The sequence below is a fragment of the Delphinapterus leucas genome, chromosome 19 (assembly GCF_059928025.1).
Source record: "Delphinapterus leucas isolate spDelLeu-1000000601 "Yukka" chromosome 19, BTC_Dleu_Yukka2, whole genome shotgun sequence".
Taxonomy (NCBI): Eukaryota; Metazoa; Chordata; class Mammalia; order Artiodactyla; family Monodontidae; genus Delphinapterus; species Delphinapterus leucas.
Window position 1 is genome coordinate 53947019 of NC_143147.1, and position 25781 is coordinate 53972799.

Here is a 25781-nt window from a genome sequence, read left to right on the forward strand (position 1 = left end):
GGGAAGGAAATCCAAAAGAGGGGATATATGTGTACATATAGCTGATTCACTTTGCTGTACAGCAGAAACTAAAACATTGTAAAGCAACTATACTCCAGTGAAAATTTTAAAAATACTCCTTTCTTTTCCAATTACATATCTGCATGAGACAACAGATTGAATGCAGATGCAGATGTGTGAGAATTACAGCTGTCTTCTAAGTCAGAGATTTGCAAAAATGTAAAACAGCGCCACTCACTATTTTTTTTTTTGCCTTGTAAACTATAGTTATCTTTTCATAAAGATAGGTTCTTTTTTTTTAAACATCTTTATTGGAGTATACTTGCTTTAAAATGGTGTGTCAGCCTCTGCTTAAAGATAGGTTCTTTATGATAACCTGTAATGGGCTTTAATGTTATTTTTAAATGACTCAATCAATAAATATTAAAAATTTTTTTAAATATATAATCCTTATGCCAAAGGAAAAAAAAGTTATATCATTACTTACGTGAGAGCCTTTAAAGTGCAGAAAGAGAACTGGCTTCTTCCCATCAAAAAGAAAAAAATTGGGCGGGGGGGGGCGGGTAATCAGGACTCCTCTGGGCATCACTGCATAGTTTTCAAATTTAAATAACATACTTTCATCCAAAGGTCCACTTTAAAAATTGGATTTTTAAAATATATGCTTTATTGTTTACCAAAGAACTCAGTAGGGCAAAATAAATAGAAAAACCCAAAGCGTGTAGTACCTGATTATAAGACCTCATTACAGATAACTGCAGCACTCATGAATCCATTGGTCTTCTCTGTGGTGCTTCAGGCCTAGGTTACATCTGTCTAGAGACACAAATTCCCCCACAGGAAAGGGAAGTAGGACAGAATATACGAACTTGCCCCAGAGCCAGCTCAGCTAACAAGTCTCACTCAATTTTGTGCTTCCTGAAAAATAACATTTTATAACTGCACTATTCAATAAAGTAACCACTAGACACATATGGTTATTAAAATTAAAACTAATTAAAATTTTAAAATTCAGGTGCACTAGTCACATTTCAAGTGCCACATGTGGCTATTAACTGTCACTGAAGAAAGTTTCATTAGATGGTCCTAGTCTAGAGCAGTGTGAGAAAGGCCATCAGTAATCCGTGTCTTCAGGCCTATGGAACCACTCTGCTATAAACTCCTGAAATAATAATTTCTATTAAAATTGTGAAGTCCTGTGGGACTAGAAGTGATGGATAGAAATAAGCTAAATTTGTGTGTCCTATAGTAATCTTGCAAAGAGCATGGAGGGATACCCTTCACATTATCCATCTCAAATCAGTAACTATTCACATAGGTGACATCCCTTAGGGCCTTAAAATGCCTTTACAAACTTATATTGAAAAAGAAAAAAAAACTGAGCTCCCATTTTGGTTTTTTGAGGGGAAAAAAAAACACAAAGGAAAATATAAAAGGCTGACAGCACTAAATAGTGGCAAAGATGTGATGCAGTTTCTTATAAGGTTAACGTGACCCAGCAGATCCACCCCTAGGTTTTTAGCAAAGAGAAATGAAAACATACAGCCACACGACTACTGGTACACAAACGGTCACAGCAACTTTATTCATAATAGTCAAAAGCTGAAATAACACGAAGATCTACCAACAGTTGAATGGATAAACAAATTGTGGCACAGCCATACAATGGAACACTACCCAGCAATTAAAAAGAAACCACCTACTGATATATGCAACAACATGAGTAAACCTCAAAAACATAATGCCAAGTAAAGCCAGATGCTTATATAATATAGGATGAACTCTTTTTTGCATCACCTTGTAATTACATGAAATCATAGAAGAAGCAAAATTAATCTAGAGTAACAACCACACACACACAATCAGTGATTGCCTGGGGCCGGGGTGAAATGAACAGCAGAAAAGCATGAAGTAATTTTTTGAGATAACAGAAATGTTCTATATCTTGATTGTATTTTATTGTATACAGGTTATACCTCAATAAAGTTGAGAAGTGATGGTCTGATTTTTTAATGGCTGGGCAATCACCAATAATTCCCATGTAAAGACAGTATAAATGTTCAAACAAGAAAACATAGTTTAGGTACAAGGTACATACACACATGCAACAAAGACCTAGACCTTGGTACATCTGTACTCAGGTAGGCCTACTGGAAAAGAGAGCCAACTAGGTCTGCAGAACAGATTCAGTTCTCTCCTCAACCAGTCCTCATCCAAGCTGTAGGAATAAACAGAACTAGGAGAATGGCCAGATCTACCTCTAAAGGCCAGTCTAAGGTTGCTGACCATATTGGCCTGCTAGTCCTGGGCACAGGATGTAAAAAGAGGAAGTATAAAACCTACATCTCCTGGCATGAATGTCCCATACTAACCATCAGATTGGCAATTCTTCCTCCTGAGAAAAGTAAGATTGTTTGTTTTCCCTGTAATAACTCTTCCACTAAGACGCAAGGGAATTTGATCTAAAGTTCTACTCTCCCTATGGGCAGGAATGGAAACAGGAGGACATAGGAATAAATGCACAACCACCCAAACATACACAAGAGAATTAAATGAGTATTCTTATTTACTTGATATAGAGTAAATAATAAATCTCAGCTATTATTATGACCATCATAGAGATATTCAGTAAAGAATTATTTGTAATAGAAAAAAAAATCAGTCTAAAGCTAAATAAATGCCGTGAATAGGCGCATGGTTAAAAGTATCACAACTATGCAGCCATTTAAAAGGTCAAGGTACCTCTGTATGTACTGACAAGGGAAATGTCCACAATATAGAATTAAGTTTTAAAAAAGAAATAAAATAGCATGTAGAGTAAGTTTTTAATAAAAAAGATACACACTAAATTAGTTACCACTGAGGTGAAACAAGAAGGTATAAATGAAACACCTTTGCTTTTCACAATTCTGAATGGTTGGAACTGTTTTTTACAATAAATTGTTTTTTACAATAAATAACCCTTATGTTAGGAAAATAATTTTAAATATAGAGAACTTTTATGTACAAAGTTTTCCTCTACAGGATTACTTTAACGGTGATGAATTAGAAGCAAACTAAAAGTCCTATTTCAAAGTGATGGTCAATGAAAACTAAAACATATCCACTTAATTAAATATCATATCCTCATAATATTCAAATCACAGGATAGTATATGTATACATGTATATATATACATATATATATATAAATTTCACTTTATAGTTTTATTTTTTTAAGTATAGCAAAGAAATTAAATAAAAACACACCAGGGCTTCCCTGGTGGCGCAGTGGTTGAGAGTCCGCCTGCCGATCCAGGGGACGCCAGTTCGTGCCCCCGGTCTGGGAGGATCCCACATGCCGCGGAGCGGCTAGGGCCGTGAGCCATGGCCACTGAGCCTACACGTCCGGAGCCTGTGCTCCGAAACGGGAGAGGCCACAACAGTGAGAGGCCCGCGTACCGCAAAAATAAATAAATTAATTTAAAAAAAAAACACACCAAAATGTAAAAAACAATTGTGATTGGACAGTGGGACTATGAGTGATTTATTTTCTTCCTTTCTGCATTTTCCAAGTTAAAAAATATAGATAGCTGCTATTTTACTACCCAAATTAAAATTTTTGTATTAAAGTTAATTGATGGTATATTTCATTTCAGACCTCTGTTTCTGCATAGACAGTGATGACCTCACACATTAGGAAAATAACTGGAAGGACATGCTTAATAAAAGGACACTGTCATTATTCATGAAATATAAGACATGGTCTCATAATTTGCTTATGTGTGTTTTTTCTTCATAATTAAACCACATAGGTTAAATCTAATTCTCTTTGACTACAGTGTGGCAAAGATTTCTGTATATAAATTAAGAAAACATACTTTTTAATAAACTCTGTAAGAAATTACAAGATATGGTCTGAAACACAGAATCTTTTGATAGATATACAAAGAGTTAAAATTTTATTTATACTGGGCAGATTAACCAATGACTGAGTATCAAAATGAACACCAAGTCATAAGCCAGTTAACTAAATCCTTGGCTCTGTGGATAAATAATTTCCTCTCCAAGACTGCATTAACTTGGGAAAGTTCATTAATGCCTCAAAATACATTACTTAAAATTTGGAGAAGTACCTGGTACAATAGTTAGCACATAATAGACACTCAATAAATATTTGTGGAATTAAAAAATTGGTAGGGCTTCCCTGGTGGCGCATTGGTTGAGAGTCCGCCTGCCGATGCAGGGGACACAGGTTCGTGCCCCGGTCTGGGAAGATCCCACATGCCGCAGAGCGGCTGGGCCCGTGAGCCATGGCCGCTGAGCCTGCGCGTCCGGAGCCTGTGCTCCGCAACAGGAGAGGCCACAACAGTGAGAGGCCCGCGTACCGCAAAAAAAAAAAAAAAAAAAAGAATATCCAAGTAAATGTAGAGATATATGATGTCATTCTATGCAATGACTCAATACTGTAAGGATATCATCAACTCCAAATTAACCTATAAACTTAATGTAATTATAAGAAAATCCAGTGGGACTTCAGCAAATTCAATCTAAACTGTAACTGGCAAAGTTTTATAAATGTAACAGGCAAAATGAGAAGGGAACAAAATTTTTTTTTAATTTGTGAAAGTAGCCAAGAAAAATTTCACAAAGAATGAGACTGGCCCTACTCGACATCAAAACATGCCGTACACAGTAATTAAAACAATTTAGTGGAATTCCCTGGTAGTCCAGTGGTTAGGCTCCACGCTTTCACTGCCGAGGGCCAGGGTTCAATCCCTGGTTGGGGAACTAAGATCCCGTGGCCAAAAAAAACTAAAATTAAATAAAGTAAAACAATGTATTGTAGTATTAGTACAGAAACAGTTCAATGGAGTAGAACAAACAATCCAGATATAGAACCAGGTGAGAACTTAGGTGAGATTTAGAATCAGTAGAAGAAAGCTGAACTATTCAATAAATGGCACTGAGGTGAATGATTATCCACTTGGTGGCTGGACTGCAGGAGTGTCAATAATAATAGCTAATGTGTTTTGAGAGCTTATTACACACCAGGCGCTGTTTTAAAAGCTTTACACACCTGCAAACACCCGGCCCTCGCTCTAGCTAACATTTTTGTTTTCTCATAGGAAAATTACTTCTCTCTAAATGATTTTTAAAATATGACTCATTCTGAATTTTGTATACTTAGAAGATAAACAATCTAATTTTAAAGTGAATAAACTAAAGATTGTGTGTTTTAATCCTATAGCTACCTCTAATTTGATTCAAGCTCGTACTGTAGCTCCATTTGGTCACATTCAAGGATCACAGCATTCTATTCTTAACCTTACAGAAGCATCTTAAGGCACATATCTCAAATGTATAAGGAGGTAGAATCCCTCATCTGTAGGTTTGATGGCAACCCGCCTATCCAGCCTTTGGTCTTTCGCCTCTTGGGTCACTGACAGTAAGCCTCTCTCATTCCACAGGAAGGTCCACACCCCTCATAGTGACTTAAAAAGCAAAAGTTCCTTAATTCTCTTACCTCAAATTATCAACCTTTCTCTCTTCACTTTACAACCAAATTTCTCAAGTCTCCCTTCCTTGCCTCCCATCTTCTCATCCTCTGGCAATCTTCTTTGAAATCCTCTCCAGCAACTACTTTACTGCAATGGCTCTTCCAAGTCACCAATGCCTTTCTAATTGAGAAATTCAGTGGTATCTCCCTCTCCTCAGTATTCATTTTAATTTGTTTCTCTGGCTGTCCTAACATCATCATTATCCTTTCAATTCATTCAAATTCACAATTTCAAGGTCATTCTCCCCTTCACCATCCAATCCACTCACGCACGTGTACACACACACACAAATTGGGGCCAAGACCTATTAATTTTACTTCTGCTCTGTAACTTGCATTTGATTCCTCCCTTCCATCCTCACAACTGTTGATCTATTTCAGCCAACATCACCTCTCTCCTAAAAAAACTGCGATAACCTAATTGGTTTCCCTGACTCTAATTTCTCTTCTCCAATTCAATCTTCTGTCTGCCACCAGACATGACCTAAAACTAAAAATGTGACTCCTAAATAATAAAGCCCATGTATTGATACTTCATATTCCTAACTCCATACCTTTCTTTTATACTACCCCTTTTGCCTGAATTTCCTATTCCAAACCCCTTCCACCTATGGAATCTTACCCATCTTACAAAGCCAAGTCTATACAACTCTTTATTTGGTTCCTAGTAAGACTGGGTATCTCCCATATCTCTATTATTTGTGCTTCTCCAACAGTCTTATCACTACTTATCACCAGCTGCCTTAAACTACTTAGTTGGGTACCACTATTCTAAGCTCTGGCATGCCTGTGCCACCCAGTATATGCAACGTTAGTTGAAGTGCTTATTAGCATTTTTTGAGATACACTTCTGCTATGGTTTGATGTTTGTCTTCCCAAAATCCATATGTTGACAACCTAATGCCCAAGGCTATGGTATTAGAAGGTGAGGCCTTTGGGAGGTTGAGTAGGTCAAGAACCCTCATGAATGGAATTAGTACCTTTATAAAAGAGGGCCCAGAGAACTAGCTTGTCCCTTCCAGCAGGTGAGGATACAATGAGAAGTCTGTGACCCAGAAGAGGGCCCTCACTCAACCATGCTGGCACCCTGATCTTGGACTTCCAGTCTCTAAAACTGTGAGAAATAAATTTCTGTTGTTTATAAGCTACCCAGTCTCTGGTATTTTGTTACAGCAGCCCAAACAGACTAAGACAAGTTCATATAACATAAAATTCATCACTTTAAAGTGTACACTTCAGTGATTTTTAGTATATTCACTACATTGTGCAATTATCACCACTATCTAATTCCAGAACATTTCTAGCACTCCAGAAAGAAACCCTGTACCTATTAGCTATTTAATCCCCATTCTCCCCTCCCTCATCCCTTGGCAACCACTAATCTACATTCTATCTCTATGGATTTGCCTATTCTGAACATTTCATATAAATAGAATCATACAATCTGTCATCTTTGTGATTGCGTCTTTCAATTAGCATAATATTTTCAAGATCATCTATGTTGTAGCAAGTGACAGCACTCCATTCCTTTTTGTGATCATATTCCACTGTATGGATAACCCACATTTGTTTTATCTATTCATTAGCTGATGGACATTGGGTTATTTCCACGTTTTGGCTATTATGAATAATGCTGCTATGAACATTCATGTACAAGTTGATGTATGAACATATATTTTCAACTCACTTGGTTATATAGCTAGGAGAATTGCTGGATCATTCTATGTTTAACTTTCTGAAGAACTGCCGAACTGTTTCCCACAATGGCTGCTCCATTTTACATTTCCACCAACAGTGTATGAGGGTCCCAAATTCTCTACACTGTCACCAACACTTTTTTTTTTTTTAACTATAGTCATCCTAGTGGGTGTGAGGTAGTATCCCATTGTGGGATTTGATTTATATTTCTCTAATGACTATGATGCTGAACATCTTTTCATGTGCTTATTGGTCATTTTCACATCTTTTTTGGAGAAATATCTATTCAAATCCTCTGCCCATTTTAAAATAGAGTTTCTTTTTATTGTTGAGTTATAACGGTTCTTTATACATTCTGGATACTACACCATTAACAGACATATGATTTATAAATATTTTCTCCCATTCTGTGGGTTGTCTCTTCACTTTCTTGATGCATGATAATTTTAAATTTTGATGAAGTCTAATTTATCTATTTTTCCCTTTGGTGCTTGTGCTTTTTGTGTCGTATCTTTTTTAAAAAATCACTGTTTAATGCAAGGTCATGCAGATTTTCACCTTTGTTTCCTTCTAAGAATTTTATAGATTTAGATCTTTGACCCATTCTGAGTTCATGTTTTTATGTGGTGTGAGGTAAGGGTCCAGGTTCATTCTTTTGCATGTAGATATCCAGTTGTCTCAGCATCACTTGTTAAAAAGACTATTCTTTCCCCACTGAATGGTCTCGGCCCTCTGTTGAAAATCAATTAACCATAAATGTATGGTTTTCTTCTGGACTCTCAATTCTATTCCACTGGTTTACATGACTATGTGACTATCCTTAGGCCAGTGCTATATCATCTTGATTACTGTACTTTATAAGTTTTGAAATCAGGAAGTGTATCCTCCAACTTTACTCTTCTTTTTCTTTTTCAAATTGTTGTGGCTAAAATGGCTTTGCAACCCCATATGAATTTTAGGATCAGCTTGTCCACTTCTGGGAACAAAGCAGTTGGAATTTTGAAAGAGGCTGCACTGAATTTATAGATCAATTTGGGGAGTATTCCAATCCATGAACAGATTTTCATCTACGTTTCCTTCTAAGAAGATGTCTTTCCATGTATTTAGATCTTTAATTTCTTTCAATGTGTTTTATAGTTTTCAGTGAACAAATCTTACAATTCTTTGGTTAAACTTAGTCATAGGCATTTTGTTCTTTTTGATGCTATTGTAAATGGAACTGTTTTCTTAATTTTATTTTCAAATTGTTCATTGCTAGTGTATAGAAATGCAACTGATTTTTGTACATTGATCTTGTATCCTGCAACTTTATGGGATTCATTTTTTAGCTCTACGTTTTTTTCTTGTAAATTCTTTCATCTGTATATAGATATAATTTTCTTTCTTTCTAATTTGAATGCCTTTTTTACTCTTTTACTTGCTTAACTGCCCTATCTAGAACCTCCAAAATAGTGTTCAATAGAAGTGTAAGACAGCAGACATCCTTATCTTGTTCCTGATCTTAAAGGGGAAGGCTTTCAGTGTTCACCAGTAAGTATGATGTTAGCTGAGGGTTTCTGTGTTAGTTGAAATATATTTGCTGAACTGAATTTTGAGAGTGCCAACTCATAAGGTTGCTCTGAGAGTCTAACAAGAAAGGATCTGTGAAGGTGTTTTCAAAACTGTAAAATACCATTCGTTCAATTTAAGATATTCTTATTTAGTAACTTAGTGTTCTTACTCTGAAAAGTTTACTCCAAATGTTCTTAAAGAAATCAAAACAGTATTTGTGAAGCTTTTTTTTTTTTATTCCCAACATCCTGATGAAAGTTTGGCACCTACGTTCTTTTGAAGGGTGAAGAAGGAGAGAAGAATTTTTGGAGAAGGAATCAGAACAAGGATCCCAGGCCTTAGAGCCTCTCCCCAGTCCCAACCCCTAAGTCCCATATCTCTGGGCTCTTCCCTTAGCGAGACACAGGGCATTCAGGAAAGCAGAAAGTTAGAGATGCAAGGCAGGCAAGAAGCAAGAGGCAGCATGGTACAGAAGGTAGAACACAAGTTTCAGTAGAAAAAGTTAGCTGTGATTTCAGTTGTTCAGAAAAAAAAAAAAAAGAAAGAAAAAAAGTGAGATACCCGAAAATATTAGAAAGTCTACTAAATTTCACATCTTCAAAGCTGCAAAATCTATTGATTTACATCCATATTAATCTAAATTGCTGATGTTAATCTGAGTCACTATAATTAAACATGCTAATAATTCATGATGCAAGTGCCTGTAATACTGAGAGGTTTCTCTGTTTAATAAACTCAGCTTGATAGTATAAGAATAATATAATGGTATTATTTATATTTTTTGGTTATTTAGAAATAATTATTTATAAATAATTGAGTAAAATATTGGCTGTCGGAAGGCAAAAAGGAATTACTACCCTACTTTTGTTCAATGGAACAAATATTTAATGAATACCTATAATGTTCCAGGCACTGTGCTCTGTGCAGGAGATGTTCAATTAACAATGAAGTAGTGACTACTTTTTATATTTTTTGAATACTGAATAAAAATAAAATATTTATGAAAAACGTAAGATATAAAATACCAAGAAACAATCACCATGTTCCTACCGCCTAGTTTAAGGCAAAGAACATTACCACTTCTTTAAATCAACTTTTTATTAAAGAAAACATAGATACAGAAAAGTACACACATTGTGTTTGGCTCAAAGAATTTCTGCAAAGTGAACACACCCAGGGTAACCAACACCCAGTTAAAGAAAGAGAACATTACCAACATCCCATACTGCCCCCTCCTAATCACTAGCTCTTCACCCCCAACCACAGATAACTGCTATCTTGTTTCTACCACCAGAGATAGAAATCAGAGTTTAGCCTGTTGAAAACTTTATATAAATGGAATCATGTAGCTTGTATTATTTTGTGTGTGACTTCTACCCATCAATATTATGATTGTCAACACTCATCCATTTTGTTGCATGTAGCAACAGTTCATTTTCCTTGCTTTTTACAGTATATAATTATATGAATATACCACCATTATTTATCCATGAGTTGTTTCCAGTTTTTAATTATGAATACTGTCACTAATAACATTACATGTCTTTTGAATAATATATGTATGCATTTCAATTGGATAGCTATACTCCCACCCCCACCCCCACATACACCCACTCCAGAAGAACTGCTGGATCGCACGCATACATGCACACGTTCAGCCTTAGGGAATTTTGCCTAAGGTACACAAAGTGATGTTTTGATATAAGTATACCTTGTGTAATGATTACCACAACAAGCTAATAAACATATCCATCACCTCACAAAGTTACTTCTGTGTGTGTGTGTGTGGTAAGAACACTTAAGGTCTACTGTCTTAGCACACTTCTTTGGCGCCCCAGTGGTTAAGACTCCGCGCTTCCAACACAGGCAGCGCAGGTTCGATCCCTTGTCAGGAACTAAGACCCCACAAGCCACCCAGCACGGCCAAAAAAAAAAAAAGAAAGAAAAAGAAAGATCTGCTGTCTTAGCAAATTTCAAGAATACAACATTTTTTAATTAACTATAATTACCATGCTATCTAGCATTGCAAATATTTTCCATGGAAAGGTCAGTCAAGGTACCTAATTCTCCATACTGCAGGAAATAACTTATGCTTTCTTAAACGTCTGAAATTGGATACAGGTGAAGAAGGTATTAAAGGAAAGGTAAGACAATAACGCTGAAATCTAGAAATAACAAGGTTGAGTATACATTTGGAAGGAAATCTGGAGAAAAAAATCTCGAACAATTTGTTAAAGTAAATTGGAGAGCTCAAAATCCTAAGTCAATGGTCCTCAACTTTAGCATACAACATCTTCAGAACTGTTAAGGGACTGCAGGGGCCCCACCTCCAGTATTTCTAATTTAATCAACCTCTGTGGGGTAAGAGAATCTGCACTTTTAACAAGTTCTCAGGTGATGCTGATTAGCTGGTCTGCAGATTCCACTTTGGGAATCATTGCACTAAGAGAAATAAACTTCATAAAAACAGAAATAATGGCAGGTTCATTTCCTTCTACAATAGAAGAGAAGAAAATACGGAAAAGAGACTTCAATAATGCTCTTGGTCCATTTCATCCTTTAACTTGGTAAAACTTTATAGTTAAGTTTATTTTGATGCTTTATAAGTAGTAAATTGATTGGAAGTCTATATAAACAAAAAAGTTATCAGACTCAATATTTGCAGATCAAGAAAAGGACTGTATCGGAGGCCAGCAGCTATTTAAAGTTAGATCTATGCTATATTAATGATTTGGATAACAGAATAAACAACAGTATTCAATAATTGGCAGAGAACATAACATTAAAATCCAACTACAGACACTGTCCAAAATGATAATTTACTAAGGTATACAGAAATAAACATTCACCCATTCAACAATCATTTACTAAATAACACTTTCATGCCAGGCTTTGTTCTAAACAGTGGGATGTAAGTCTGCTATCATCTCAAAAAATTTTGTCAATATTATTCTCTAGGAGAAAAGTAACTAGGATAACTAAATTGTTTTAATCTCCGCACTCAGATGTTTTTTTGGAAGACCCAGAATTAGTGATAAGTTTTATTTTCATTGCTTGTCAAACCAAGTAAGAAAATGTTTGCTCATATGCCCATAACACTAAAAACACTTTACACTTTTAAAAAATCCACCAGCGATGGGAAGTCCCTGGCGCTCCAGTGGTTAGGACTCTGCACTTTCACTGCCGAGGACCCGGGTTCAATCCCTCATGGGGGAACTAAGATCCCATAAGCCACTTGGCCAAAAATAAATAAATTAATAACAAATTAAAAAATAATAACCCATCAGTGAAATCCTAAAATTCTCTTTAATATTTAGTGGTTTTATAAAGAAGTGAATGTTGGATTTCAAAAATGACAACTTATTTCTTACTTTAATAATTTTCCTATTTTCTCCATTACCAAAGATCTACATAGCTAGTGCAAAATACATCAGAATTTTAGCACTTCATTCCGAATTTAGCAAAGGACCAAAACACCCTGCATTACTCAAAAACAGCTAATGCTAATTCATCTGATTGCAAATCTATAGGGCACGAAGTTGCAATAAATTATTAGCACTTTTTGCTTAATGGCAAAAAAACAGGAAAGAAAGGAGGGAGGGAAGGATGGGGAGGGAGGGAAGGATGGGGAGGGAGGGAAGGATGGGGAGGGAGGGAAGGATGGGAGGGAGGGAAGGATGGGGAGGGAGGGAGGGAAGGATGGGGAGGGAGGGAGGGAAGGATGGGGAGGGAGGGAGGGAAGGATGGGGAGGGAGGGAGGGAAGAAAATCAGCTTATCAGCTTCCTAGAGTAATTCAGCTAAATTTTATTGAAATGATCTTTGTATCTGCCCTTATAAAATACTATAAGGAAAAATGTAAATCAATGGCAAAAGATAAATTTAAATATAAAATTTTTTTAAAGGAGGGATTAAGTTGCTCATAAACTTCATATGGAAAAGGGCAAGAAATGCCAAATGAAGAAAAATGAGGGGGACTAACACTACCAGATAGCAAGAATAATTTTAAAGCTATGGTAATTAAAACAGTGGTATTGGTGCACATACAGACAAACAGAATAATGAAACAGAATAGAGTCTAGACTTACAGTGGATATAAAACAGAGGTAGCATTACAAATCAGTGGGAAAAAGGATGGAGTCAATACATGACATTGGGCAACTGGTTATACATACAGAAAAGATAAAATTAGCTTCCTAATTCACACCAAACACAAAAATAAATTCCAGATGAATCAAACACCAAAACCTTTTAAAAGAAAATCTTTCTAATTTCAAAGTGGGAAACGATCTGTTTTAAAACATACAAGTACACTAATTATAGAGGTTTAAAAAAATGGGTAGTTATAACTAAAATAAAATTTAAATCTAAAACTCTGCAAACATGAAAAGATCACCACTGAACAGCCCAAAAGAAAAAAAATGGGCAAAGGACATGCAAACATAATTCACAGAAGAGGAAACTCCGAAGACCAATATGAAGAATGCTCAATCTCACTAGTAATCAGGAAAAAAATGCAAATTTAAACAATAATATTATTTTACCCCTATCATATTGTAAAAATTAAAATGTCTGCAATATTAAGTGCTGGAGAGGACATGAGTATCAGGTACTCATATACTGCTGGTAACACTGCAAACTGTTACAACTAGGTAAAGATAAAGGTCACTGATCACCCAGCAATTCTATGTAGCTATTCTACATAGGGTACATGTCCACGTCTCTAGACATACATCTTAAAGAAACTGTTACACTCATATGTAAGGAGACATATACAAGAATGTGTGCACCAGGAGAAATAAAATTGAAAACCACCTAAATTGTCCTCTGATAAGAAAACAGATAATTGTGGTATATTTACAAAATAGAATACTACACAATAAACAGAATTAACTAGCTCTATGTAATTTCAACATGACTAAATCTCAATCACAATTTTAAATGAAAAAATGCACGCTGTAGAAGGCAATATACATTATGACACCACTATATACATTTTTAAAACACAAAAAACAATATATTAGTTATGGGCACAAACATACGTAGATGTGAACAGAAAGGATTTATACCAACTTTAGGGTAGTGGTTACTTCTGGAAAAGGTCAGTGGAATCAAGAAGGGATACAAAGGGGATTCAATTGAATCTATAAGGTTTTATTTCTAAAAGTTAAAAGATATAGAGCAAATTTCACAGTATGTAAACTTCCCTGGTGGTGCAGTGGTTAAGCATCCGCCTGCCAATGCAGGGGACATGGGTTCAATCCCCGGTCCGGGAAGATCCCACATACCGCGGAGCAACTAAGCCCAGGCGCCACAACTACTGAGCCTGCACTCTAGAGCCCGCGAGCCACAACTACTGAGCCCTCGTGCCATAACTATGGAAGCCCATGCGCCTAAAGCTCTGCAACAAGAGAAGCCACCAAAATGAGAAGCACGTGCACCGCAACGAAGAATAGCCCCTGCTGGCCGCAACTAGAAAAAGCCCGCGCACAGCAACGAAGACCCAACCTAGCCAAAACTAAATAAATAAAACAAATAATTTTTTTATAAAAAGAAGGGATACAAAGGGGATTCAACTGGATCTATAAGGTTTTATTTCTAAAAGATACAAAGCAAATATCACAATATGTAGACACAATCTGGATGATGGGCACATAGATATATGTATGTTATACTATTTTCTGTACTTTTCATCATGCTTGAAATCTCTTAAGGCGCATATGAATTATTCTTGTTTAAAGTGCATAGAGCTAGAAATAGTTATAGTCACACAAGGAATATTTAGTTTGCATCATAAAAAAATAAGTTGAAAATGAGTTTAAATCACTAGGAAATTGAAGGCAGTGTAAGGTAGGTCTCAGAGCCCATTCAAGGGCATTAATACTGAAGTAGGATAAAGGACCTCATTAAGAGATTTTAACCTATACACTATACCCAGAGTATGGACCCTTAAGAACAGCCTTATAGCAAGTGACTAATGTATTGCCAATGTAGCTGTTTCCAAGGATTCACTGCTCTAACAATTCAAGAATTTTCAATAGTAAAATAATATACTTTCACCTTACACCTTTGCACCCTTACTTAAATACCTGAAAAAAGAATACATCCATCTTAAGCATAAATTCCTCTGGGTTTCAGAAAGGAGCTAGTTGACAGTGCTTAAAGAGTTCAATTTTATTTTCTAAAATGTATTGCATTTGAACATACTTTATAAAATCTCCACTAGAGTGATACACAAAAGCAATAACTACTGCATACAAGATTGCAGAGAGCTGATATGTTCCGGACAGTAAAACTCTGATTTAGGAAATGGGACTACAAGACATTTTATATTATTTGTTTTGACTTGTGGTACTGCCCGTGAGCTGTCCCCCATCTAGGACTTGTGTTCCAATCTGAAGGTTGGTTATTTGGTAAAGATGTCATTCACCCATAAAAATGTTATAAATGGTTAGGTTTCTGGACTAGGTTACAAAAACTTTTTCAATATACTGATACTAAATATACTAGCCTGACCTAGACAAACAGCCAGATTAGGTAAAACTTACCTCTAACATCCTTCTAAACCCCTTTCAACAGCTAAGAGAGTTCCCTCTCTTAGATTCCTATTTAACATCATCTTACTCCTATTTCTTAAAACAAATTACCTCCACTAGATGTAAGAATTTATGAAGAAAACAATCCCTTGGTTTTATTTTCATTAATGTATGTGTATTTTCAGAAAGGGACTGCTAAATTTCCAGTAAGTGAGATTTCTGGCAATTTTAAAAGGGAGAGTACAAAAAAGTTCAGGCACTGTGGAAAGCCTATCTTCTTCTCTTTCCTTTTTCTTCAGGAGTGGGGTGACAGTGGTAGTCTAAGGGGTCTGGAAAGCAACACCAAACAGAGAAGCTTTACTAAGGAGCTTCTCCCTGCCTAGAGTCAGCTCTCCTCAGCTATTAAGGCTACATTTCAGATTCTTTCCTCTGCTTCTGATTCCCTGATTCCAGAGCAAATGCAGCACGAGAGTTCTGAAAGACGGTGTGGAGGCCTAGGGCAGTGGCAGCCATCTGTACGTGGAGGTCTTTTATAAATAAGAGTCTATAGTCAATGTAAGTAATAAGAATTATAACTTTAGAATCTGATTTATTACTAGCAAAAATTTAAAACAGCTGAGAAAAACCTATTACCTAATTGAATCTTTTGAAAGGCCAAAAGGAACCAGATACGTTTAAATTAATTGATCGTGTTATAAAATGTATCCAACTTGTCATTCCATATTTTTCTCTTATAATAAATACACTAAAACAATAATGACAAAAATTATTTTCTTTTAGGTTCTTTAGTTTTGAGATTAGGGGCTTCAAAGTATTTTAGGGATTAACCAATTTCTGATGACCTAGATGCTATATTGAATAACATCACACAGTTTATTCTTCAGTTTCCCAGATGGACTAAATATGATGCTTTCTTTTTTGGTCAGGAAAAGCAAAGGCCAAGATACACAGGTTACTAATGCTATCATCAGCAACACTGATACAAATCTTCAATTACAGAGTGAACATAAATACCATTTACAAGATGATGTCAGAATGCCAAAATTAACTAAACCAATCAAAAGCAGTAAAAACTCAAAATAGCTTTTCTCCCATAAAAAGAGAATTACAACAAGGCTGACTGTATTTGTTAAACATGGATAGGTAGTTGTTAGACAATTATGGCTATAGGAAGAAAAGATAAGACCACTCAAGATGGGCCAAAGGTGCTTAAATTTTCCGAAAGATAGAAGGTAGTTTTTGAAAATTAAACTTTGACAGCAGGCTCTAATAAGTTCTAGGTAAGGTAAACCTACTCTCCTTTATACCCTTGCAACTAAGTTGATGAACTGACCTGAATTCAAATGCTAACCCTGCTTCTTGCTGGCTGTGAACCTGGCAAGTTACTAAGTCCCTCTCTCTGAGTAAAACAAAGTTAATACTACCTATCTTGCAGGGTGGTTTTGTCATGATTAAATGAGATACATTTGTAGCTAAGCAACGGTACCCAAAGCACTAACCCTAGGCCCCAGGCAGGTGCAAAGCACTGATGATAGTAAGTAAAAAACTAACATGGTCTCTGCTTTCATGGAAAGCAAAGTCTAGTGGTAGAGGCAATCACACTAATAAATTTTAAATGACAGACATAAATATCTAAGGAAAGGAATTCAGTTCTTCAGGAGCATATTAACAAAGGATCCTGACTTAGTGGGGGATCAGAACAGGCCTCCCTTGAGGAGCTGAGTGATCTATGAGTAAGAGGTAAATGGCTGGGAGCAGAACATCACAAAGAAAGGAAACGCACATGCAAAGACCCTGTGGTAAGAGGGTCAAGGAACTGAAAGGCATAACCTGAGCATAGAGAGTAAGGCAGTGAGTAGAGATGCAGGAGCAGAACCACAAAGGGCCTTCAAGGCCCAGTTAAGGATTTAGTCTTCTCCCAAAAGTAATGAGCTGTTACTGAGGGAGGGGTTTAAGTAGCAATGGGCACGGGAAGGAATAATCAATGTGGTGAATGGCATAAGGAGGCCACTTGGGAGCTTCCCAAAGTAGTCCAGGCCAGAAATGATAGTAGTTTGGGAAAAGGGGGTGGAAATGAAGTTGTAGAGAGGTTGACAGATTGGAGAGGCTTTTAGGATGTTAAAATGACAGAACCCATGTGAGTAGTCCAGTGGGTGTTTTGGATACAGTTTAAAGCAGTAATGCCCAACCCGGATTCTTTGGTCCTAATAATTAATAATACCCTTTTCTGAGGGGGGAAACAGAACTCAGTGATGAATTTTCCTTGAGGGCAGAGGATATGGTAAGAGACAGAAGTATAAAGAATGACCCACTCCCCCCCTCCTCAGGTTTCCAGCTTATTATAAGTGGAATGCATTGTGATGCCATTCACTGAAATAAGAAACCCTGTAAAAATACTAATTAGGTGGGCTAAGACCATGGGTTTGAATTTGAACAAGTTGAGTTTGAGGTGCCTTGATTTTAAATAGTCAGTGTGACATACTGATCTGAAACTTAAATGATAGTCTGCACCGGGAGTAAGATACTGGGAATCGTTGGCATCTAGATAGTAGTTGAAGCTGGGCTTAGAAGAGATTGCCTGGGGAGAAAACAGAGTGAGGAGACAGCCTTGAGGAATATCTGCACTGAATAACAGAGTAGAGGAGGGTGAGTCTGCAAAAGAGCAGTCTGACTAAAAACAGGAGGGAGGCTGAAGCCAAGGGAAGAGCATTTTCCATGAAGGAGGCAACGGTCAACAATGTCCAACGCTGTTGAGATATCAAGTAAGACAAGGAATGAAAAATGTCAGTTAAGTTTAGGGGCACGTTTCAGTGTGATGATAGGGCCAGAAATCAGGCTGCAGTGGGTTGAGGCGTGAGTAGGTGGCAAGCAAATGGGAGACAAATAAATGGAGACAAGATTTCTAGCTGTAAAGTGGGAAGAGAAAAGGTGACAGCTGTGGGAGTGGAGAGAGGGTTTACGATGGGAGAAGCCTGAGTTTGTTAAGAGGGAGCAGGTGAATATAGAGGAATGGGGCTCCTTAGAAGCGGGGGAAAGAGAATCTGAAGCACAGTTGGAGTAGCCGTAGATAAAAGGAGAGGTTGCGGGGAAAAGAAGAGAAAGAGGCCTAATTATATGACCTTTAAGGTCTCTTCTCACTCTAGAATCTCCCGACTTAACAATTTCCTTTAGGGAGAACATTTGCGTGTATGCATAATCTATGCAAATTTATTCAAATATTCCAGTAGAAATAAATCAGTCAAGCACATCCTTATCCCCTAATGACGCAGTTAACGTCCCCAGGTTTATGACCAGTGTAATCTCTGGGCAGGATCCATCCCTCTAAGAGGTTTTTGCTCAACGCACACTGCAGTACACCCCAGAACAGGCCTTATCTCCCCTCGCCAAACCCATACTACCCCGCGATCTCAGAGGCTAAAGGAGGAAGTAAAATTTTAAACCCTGAAACTACAACATATCCTGCTGCATTCGAAACGGCTGTCATTCATGAAAGGAAAACGCGACACTCCAAATCCATCCCCACTCCAAGCTCAAGGCATTTCTACCTGAGCCGGCAGTGACACGTCCCCCAGATGGCCGGGGTTCAACACTAAAAGTCATTTGCACCCCCTCCTCCTTTCTCAAGACCTTTTATTGTGAAGAACCAGAAATGGGTTCCTTCTGGTCCCTGTCACAGCCCTCGCCCCAATGCAGCGGACGGATCCCCCGCAGTTTTTCCAGAGGCGGCACCTAATAAGCCCTCGCAAGAGAGTGCGGAGAAACCCCTAGAGCCCTCAGACCGGCCTGGGACGGCCACGAGCCTGCCGCTAGCTTGAGAAGAGAGGGGGACAAGCCCCAAGGGATGTAAAGGGAGGATTAAGGGACACCTAGGAGACCCGGGTAGCGAGGTGGTCTCCTCCCTCGAGCGTCTAACGGGGACGGAGTTTCTGAGGAGGGCTAATCCCCTGCCACCGCTCCCTCTTCCCAGCTTCTCTGGCCTTCCACCCCCCTCCACCGCCCCGTTTGCTCAGGCTCATTCCCCTCCCCTGGGGCTGTCTGAACCTCCAGTTGTCCGTGAGCCAGGCACCCCCGCCTCGAACCGCGGCTCCGCGAACCGTACTCACCCTGCCCGCCATCTTCGCGGACACGTCCGGCTCGGCAGCTGCAGCTCGGCGCTCTGAAGAGCCCGCCCCCGCCGCGCGCGCGCTCGCTGCCCGCTCTCGCGCAGGCGCGCAGCCGTCTAGACGCCGCGCACGCGCCCCGCCGCCCCCGCCCTGCAGTGCACGCGCGGACTCGACGGCAGCCCGGGGCGGGCGGGGCGGTGGCGCCATTTTGAACGCGAGCTTCCGGGGCGGAGGGGCTTCTGGGTCTTTTACGTAATTGTCAGCTGCTGACTTTGTCCAGGGCTCCTTTTGTGAATCTCATCACAACTGGCCGTTTGCGCCGGACTTTATAGGAAGTATAGGACATTGATGCTTTTAATCACTGAGCCCCTGCTTATCTCTGCCCTTTAATGGCCTTTTAACTTTATGCTTCCAGACTCACTTAAGTGTGAAAATGTACGTAAGAGCACCCAGCGCGGTTACTGGCCTTCGCCCCTGGGAAGATCAGTAATGTGTAGTTGGTTCTGAATTCAAATTCTGCGTGAATTCAGGCTTTTGTTTGTAGGCGGACGTGTTTCCTAGCTCCTGAAAGTGATGGGCCTTGGCATTTACATTTAGCTTATGTGTAGCCTGGAAAACTCAGGTTAAGATTTACTTCAGGGGCTTCCTTGGTGGCGTAGTGGTTGGGAGTCCGCCTGCCGATGCAGGGGATGCGGGTTCGTGCCCCGGTCCGGGAGAATCCCACATACCGCAGAGCGGCTTGGGCCCGTGAGACATGGCCGCTGGGCCTGCGTGTCCGGAGCCGGAGTCTGTGCTCCGCAGCGGGAGGGGCCGCAGCGGTGAGAGGCCCGTGTACCGCAAAAAAAAAAAAGATTTTCCTCAAATGTGTAAGTGAATTGTGACTGTTTGTATATCTTTATATATTAGTTTATTATTAAATATATTTATTAATAAAGGTAATTTGTGTCTAACAACTTTTGTCAATTCCCAGTGTTCATTTCAGACAATATATACACGGTGGAATTTGAATAAACTGTGCCCTAAATTCGGCCTTTTTTTTTTTTGACCTTGATGTTTCCTTTCTACCATACCATTTCCTCAGAATAGATAATAATAACAGCTCTCTACAAGAGGAGAGGTTCTCCCAAATAGGGTCTCTGATGATCTTATTGCTTCTACTATCTTATATTTCTCTTTATATTTACACAAGACAATAAAAAATGATCAGACGTGTTACCTTTTCAACAGTTAATTAGAAAAAAATAGTTTTTTCCAATATGAGCAAAGGAAAGAAAGAATTAGAAGAGCTGGGCAGGCTTTAGCGATTTAAAATGGAAAACTAATAACAATAAGTGACCTGAAGATGGGCAGGGGGACAGAAGAAAAAGGTAAGTTTCGTAAACTCTCACACTGTACCTGAGAACCAGAGTGTGCTGTTGGACAAATCAGATGTTAACTAAATCATCGATGGATCAGAGAGTTTATCAGGAAGGACAGGGAACTAGTTGAACTCTGATCTATTAACTTGGAAAAGCTATAAAAATAATTTAAATAGATTGGGGAGTTGGAAGATTCTCGTCCTTTTCCTTTCTCTGCCACTAACTCCCCACCTCCCTTCACCTCTCTGAGCCCCAGTTTCCTTACTTGGAAAGTGAGAGGTGTAATTTGATGAGCTTAACAGGTTGTCTTACATTTTTTGATACTTTGAATCTATAAATCAAGAGATTTTGCCCAAATAATTACCAGATCCAGAAGATGACATTGGCTCTCAGTACAATGATCTGACGTTATTTTCAAGGCCAGAGAATAAGCAAACGTATTTACCACTGCTTTGTTGTCTTGTTTTGCTAGGTAAACTAGATTGCAGGTGAAAATGTCTTCAATCTCTACACCGAGAAGTGTTTATCATGTAGGAAAGACAGGTTTGCTGAATGCTGGAGAGGTTCCACTGTGTCAGCTTACAAGCATATCTCTGCACGATAAGGGACTCTTTGTATCCTCTCACAAGTGGTATAAATTCATTAGAATCATGTACACAGCCCTCTGCAGGGCCTACCAAAGAAATCATAAGCAGACATGAGCTCCTGCCCTTGGGGTGCTTAGCAACCAGCTGGAGGGGAAACATTACCCCAGGTTGTCACATGCCTGTGCGTCCCATCTGTGCCTTGCTCTAATATTCAAGGTTGTCTTAGAGAGTGGAACTGATTCTGCGTCACCTTCTGAGCAATCCTTGCAGTTATGGTTGATAGATAACAAATATTTTTGCTGCCCCAAATTCATTCCCCTTTTTTTCTGGTCACAGCTACCCTGGTTCATGCAGCCTTGAAAGCATTGTCAGACCATGCACCCTGCCGTCCCCTGGCCTAGGAGGGAGCACAGAATCCAGGCTCAGTCAATCAGATGCTCTCTCTATCAAGCAACTACAATCTGGACCATCCTGAGGAAGAAAGACAGAAAATAGCAAGAGCTGATTTACCCCAATGGTGATATTCTGAAAAGACCATCCACTAATTATCTAGACCTGGAATTTACCTGATTTCTGTCTTTGGCAAAATCTGGTTGTCTCTCTTTGTCTTGATTTCTGTGACTTAATCAGTCTTTCCTTTCCTCAAAAAACAAAAAGCAAAACTAAACGAAACTCCTTCAGTTTGTCATTGATCCCTGAAATCCTTAATATACTTTCCTCTCACGGTGATGAGAAAATAGGTAAGACAGCTTACAATGATTTAAATTTAACCTAAAGTGCAAATGTCTAAGGTCATTTTCTAAGGTCTGGAGGGATTTTTCGGGGTAGAGGAGCTTGGTGAGGTGAGACTAGGGATAGACTAAGAGAGGAAAAGGGGACTAGGTACCTGAAAGGTGAGGAGAGAAGATGACGACATGATGAAATGGAGATAACAGTGCCCAGGATAAAGAACAGTGAGGCACGTGGGGAGAGGGGTAAGGGTTTGGATTTACATTTAAATCAATGGACTTTGAGGAAAGCAGATTGGTCTCCATGAGGCCTCACCTAATCCACTGAAGGCCTGAATTGAACAAAAGGCTCATCTCCCCAGAGCAAGAGAGAATTCACCAGCAGACTGCCTTTGGACTTGGACTGTAGCTCTTTCCTGAATCTCCAGCTTGCCAGCGTCCCCCATCAGATTTTTGGACTTGTCAAGCCTGCACAATCACATGAGTCAATTTCTTAAAATAAATCTCTCTATATATACACATCCTGTTGGTTCTGTTTCTCTGGAGAACCCTGACTAATACACTATGTTTCCTGTCAGTGACAAGGAAGTGATTCCAGACTTTTATGTAGTGAAACTTGGTATCACCTGTTGCACCCTGTTAGGTAACGGGCATCTATAGGTGGAGGCCCAATTCAAAGTCTTGGAAACCCCATGGATATAATTCTATTGATATGTTCAAATTACATCCAGTTAAATATCACTTAACAAGTGCTCCATTAGAATGGGGCTGAGTAACTTTGGGACATTCTGGTTGTAACAGTGATGCTTAACTAGGGGGAAGTAGATTTCTTCTGTGTTTTGAGGAGTGGGAGCAATAGTAAGCTACATAAAAGTGAACTGATTCACTGTTATCCAGTTTATTTAACAAAGCAATGTGATGTTTTGCTGATTTCCACAGTAGTCAAAGGAAAACTAGTCTGTGGAAGCCTAGGGTTAAACAAATGGCACTGGGGATAGAAAGGAGTTTTAATCACTTCAAGGTGTAGGTTTCAAAGATCTTCCAACAGGACTGCATGCAGGAGTTTCGGGGAACAGCGCTGTGCATTGAATTCACCACTGCATTGTGACTGTCAGAGGGTATCCTCCAGGGTGTGTGTGTGTGTGTGTGTGTGTGTGTGTGTGTGTGACAAGGACCTGCACTGACCCCTTGCAGAAGATATCCCTGTGAAGCAGACAAAGGTGGTCTTAATAAATCCTTTGATACCCTCCTCCTCTTTCCCAAGTTCTTTCACCATTAATAACCTAATATATTACTCTTTCCAGGAGTGTATGCAATTTAAGAGAATATTGCTGGGGAGCAATAAAAAAACAAATCTCTAAGGGCAAAATTTCAGAGACTGGGACATCTCTATGTGGACAGCGATCCTTATTCTTGCCCTTCCAATCATAACCCACGGGTCAGCCACCCATGTCCTCAGCCCAGGCTTTCAGAGAGCCCTGTTGAAAACTTGATATTATGGCCCCATCATAGCCAGTTTTAGGAAGATGCAGCTGCCATCTGTTTGTTTTCTGTCAGAGAAAACTAGTTCCCAAAAGGATGGATAAGGCTAGAGAACAGAGCAAAATGGAGAAAGAATACAGGGTTTTATTTAAAAGAAGGAAGACCAGCTGATGCAATGCAGCCTTTTAGCTGCAGTCAGGTATTTTATTGTTGGGTTATTTATTTATTTATTTATTTTGATGAGTATGTCTTTTCTCTTTGGAGGATCAAGGACAAACACCTATATTCACAAAAATCAATTCATTCTGGAAAGTCTCAGTGGGCAGAAGAGATGATAGACTCCTACGTGGAAAGGAATGAATGTTGCTATGGAAACCAGCTGATCCTTTAGTGCAAGCCCCAATGCACTTGCCAGGCTGCATAACCCTGCATAATAAACATCGTGGGTCCAGAGAGCTGCCTGCATCTCTTTGAAAAAGAATCATTCAGATACTGGTCTGATGAGCTTTTATGCATCTTGAGAGAAGGAAGTCACAGTCTCCTGGGAGTGGTTGAGTTGCCTAGAACTTCAAGACACCAGAGGCCCACAAACCACATTGGGGGTGACTATATTTTCTCCAGAGGACTCCTGAGAAAAAGTGAAGGGTGTCTTAAGGTTTCTCCTAAGGGCAAATTTAATGGAGAGGTTTGTTTCTAGGGCAAGGAGTATGTACAGCAGGACTTTCCAAGGGAGGGAAAATACATCTCTCCAGCAGGAGCATGACCAGAATAGAAGGATAAGTTTAGTGATACTTGAGGGGAGGTGGTCCCGGTATACTGTGTTGCATTTAAACTCTCTAAACTTAAATGTATTCATGTGAGAACTGGATGAGGTAATTATCATACAGTACCTAATACATTAAGCACCTGACCCAGCAATTATAAGGCAAATACTAACTACCACTACCAAGAGTGCTAAAACTAATACTAATAACACTATTAACCAATTTTAAAGTCGAACTCAGAGGCAGGGAGCTATCTCCACATAATACGCTTCTCAGGATGAAATTATCTCTCTGCTTCTCCCAACAGCACTTTGTACTTTCCGTGCTGCACAAATAACATTATATTGATGAGAAGTGTTTTCTATTAAGAAAAAAAAAAACCCACTCAATCAATATCACCATAAGCAATTTGTATTTATAGAGTTGCCAGAGTTTGAGCTTGTTAAATTTCCCCTGAGTACCAATCATGATTTCTATTATTCTATTACACTTCCTTCATAATTATCAAAATTTTGTGTTTTTTAAAAAATAAGTTGTTTTGCCTTATAAAGTTAGTACAACATTTTCTCACAATCACTTAAAAAAAAAAATCACAACCTCAACTCCTGAATACAATCACTAGTAAGTTAGGTCTCTTTTCCTTCTAGCCTCCTCCCATGCATGTCCCATGGATATTCTTTTTTTTTTTTTGGCCAAACCAGCGGCATGCGAGATCTCAGTTCCCTAATGAGGGATTGAACCCGGGCCCCTGGCAGTGAAAGCATGAATCCTAACCACTAGACCACCAGGGAACTACCCCCATGCATGTTCTTATTAAAAAAATAAGCTCTCCCTCAGCTAACAATGTGGTTATGTCCCTATAAACCATCATAAGTTGAAAATATCGTCATGTCGAAAATGCATTTAACACACCTTACCTACCTAGGCTGAGCCTAGCCTATTTTAAATATACTCAGAACACTTACGTTAGCCTACATTTGGGCAAAATCATCTGACACGAAGCCTATTTTGAAATAAGGTGTTGAATATCTCATGTAATTTATTGGATACTGTACTGGAAGTGGAAAACAGAATGATTGTAAGGGTACAGAATGATTTTAAGTATATCAGTTGTTTACCATTGTGAACGTGTGCATGACCCACAGACCTTGTGGGAGCTGTGTGGCTTCGTGTTAGATGATTTTGCCCAAATGTATGGCATATCACTGGCCCAGAAAAAGATCAAAATCCAAAATTTGAACTATGGTTTCTACTGAATGTGTACTGCTTCCCCACCATTGTAAAGTCGAAAAATCGTAAGTCAAAACTGTAAGTTGGGGGACTTCCCTGCTGGTGCAGTGGTTAAGAATTCCCCTGCCAATGCAGGGGACACGGGTTCGATCCCTGGTCCGGGAAGATCCCACATGCTGCGGAACAACTAAGTCCGTGCACCACAACT

The 25781-nt window shown here is 38.9% G+C and overlaps 1 protein-coding gene across 2 annotated transcripts in view; it reads right to left on the reverse strand.

Moving 5' to 3' along the window:
• The window catches only part of NSF (N-ethylmaleimide sensitive factor, vesicle fusing ATPase), a 157106-nt gene extending 137568 nt beyond the window's left edge, over positions 1–19538 (reverse strand). For both annotated transcript variants that reach the window (XM_022589013.2, XM_022589014.2), the window contains exon 1: positions 19425–19538. In XM_022589013.2, the coding sequence (XP_022444721.1) occupies positions 19425–19436 (12 nt within the window). In that variant the 5' untranslated portion in view covers positions 19437–19538. The remainder of the gene's footprint in view (positions 1–19424) is intronic.
• Between the last annotated feature and the right edge of the window lie 6243 nt (positions 19539–25781).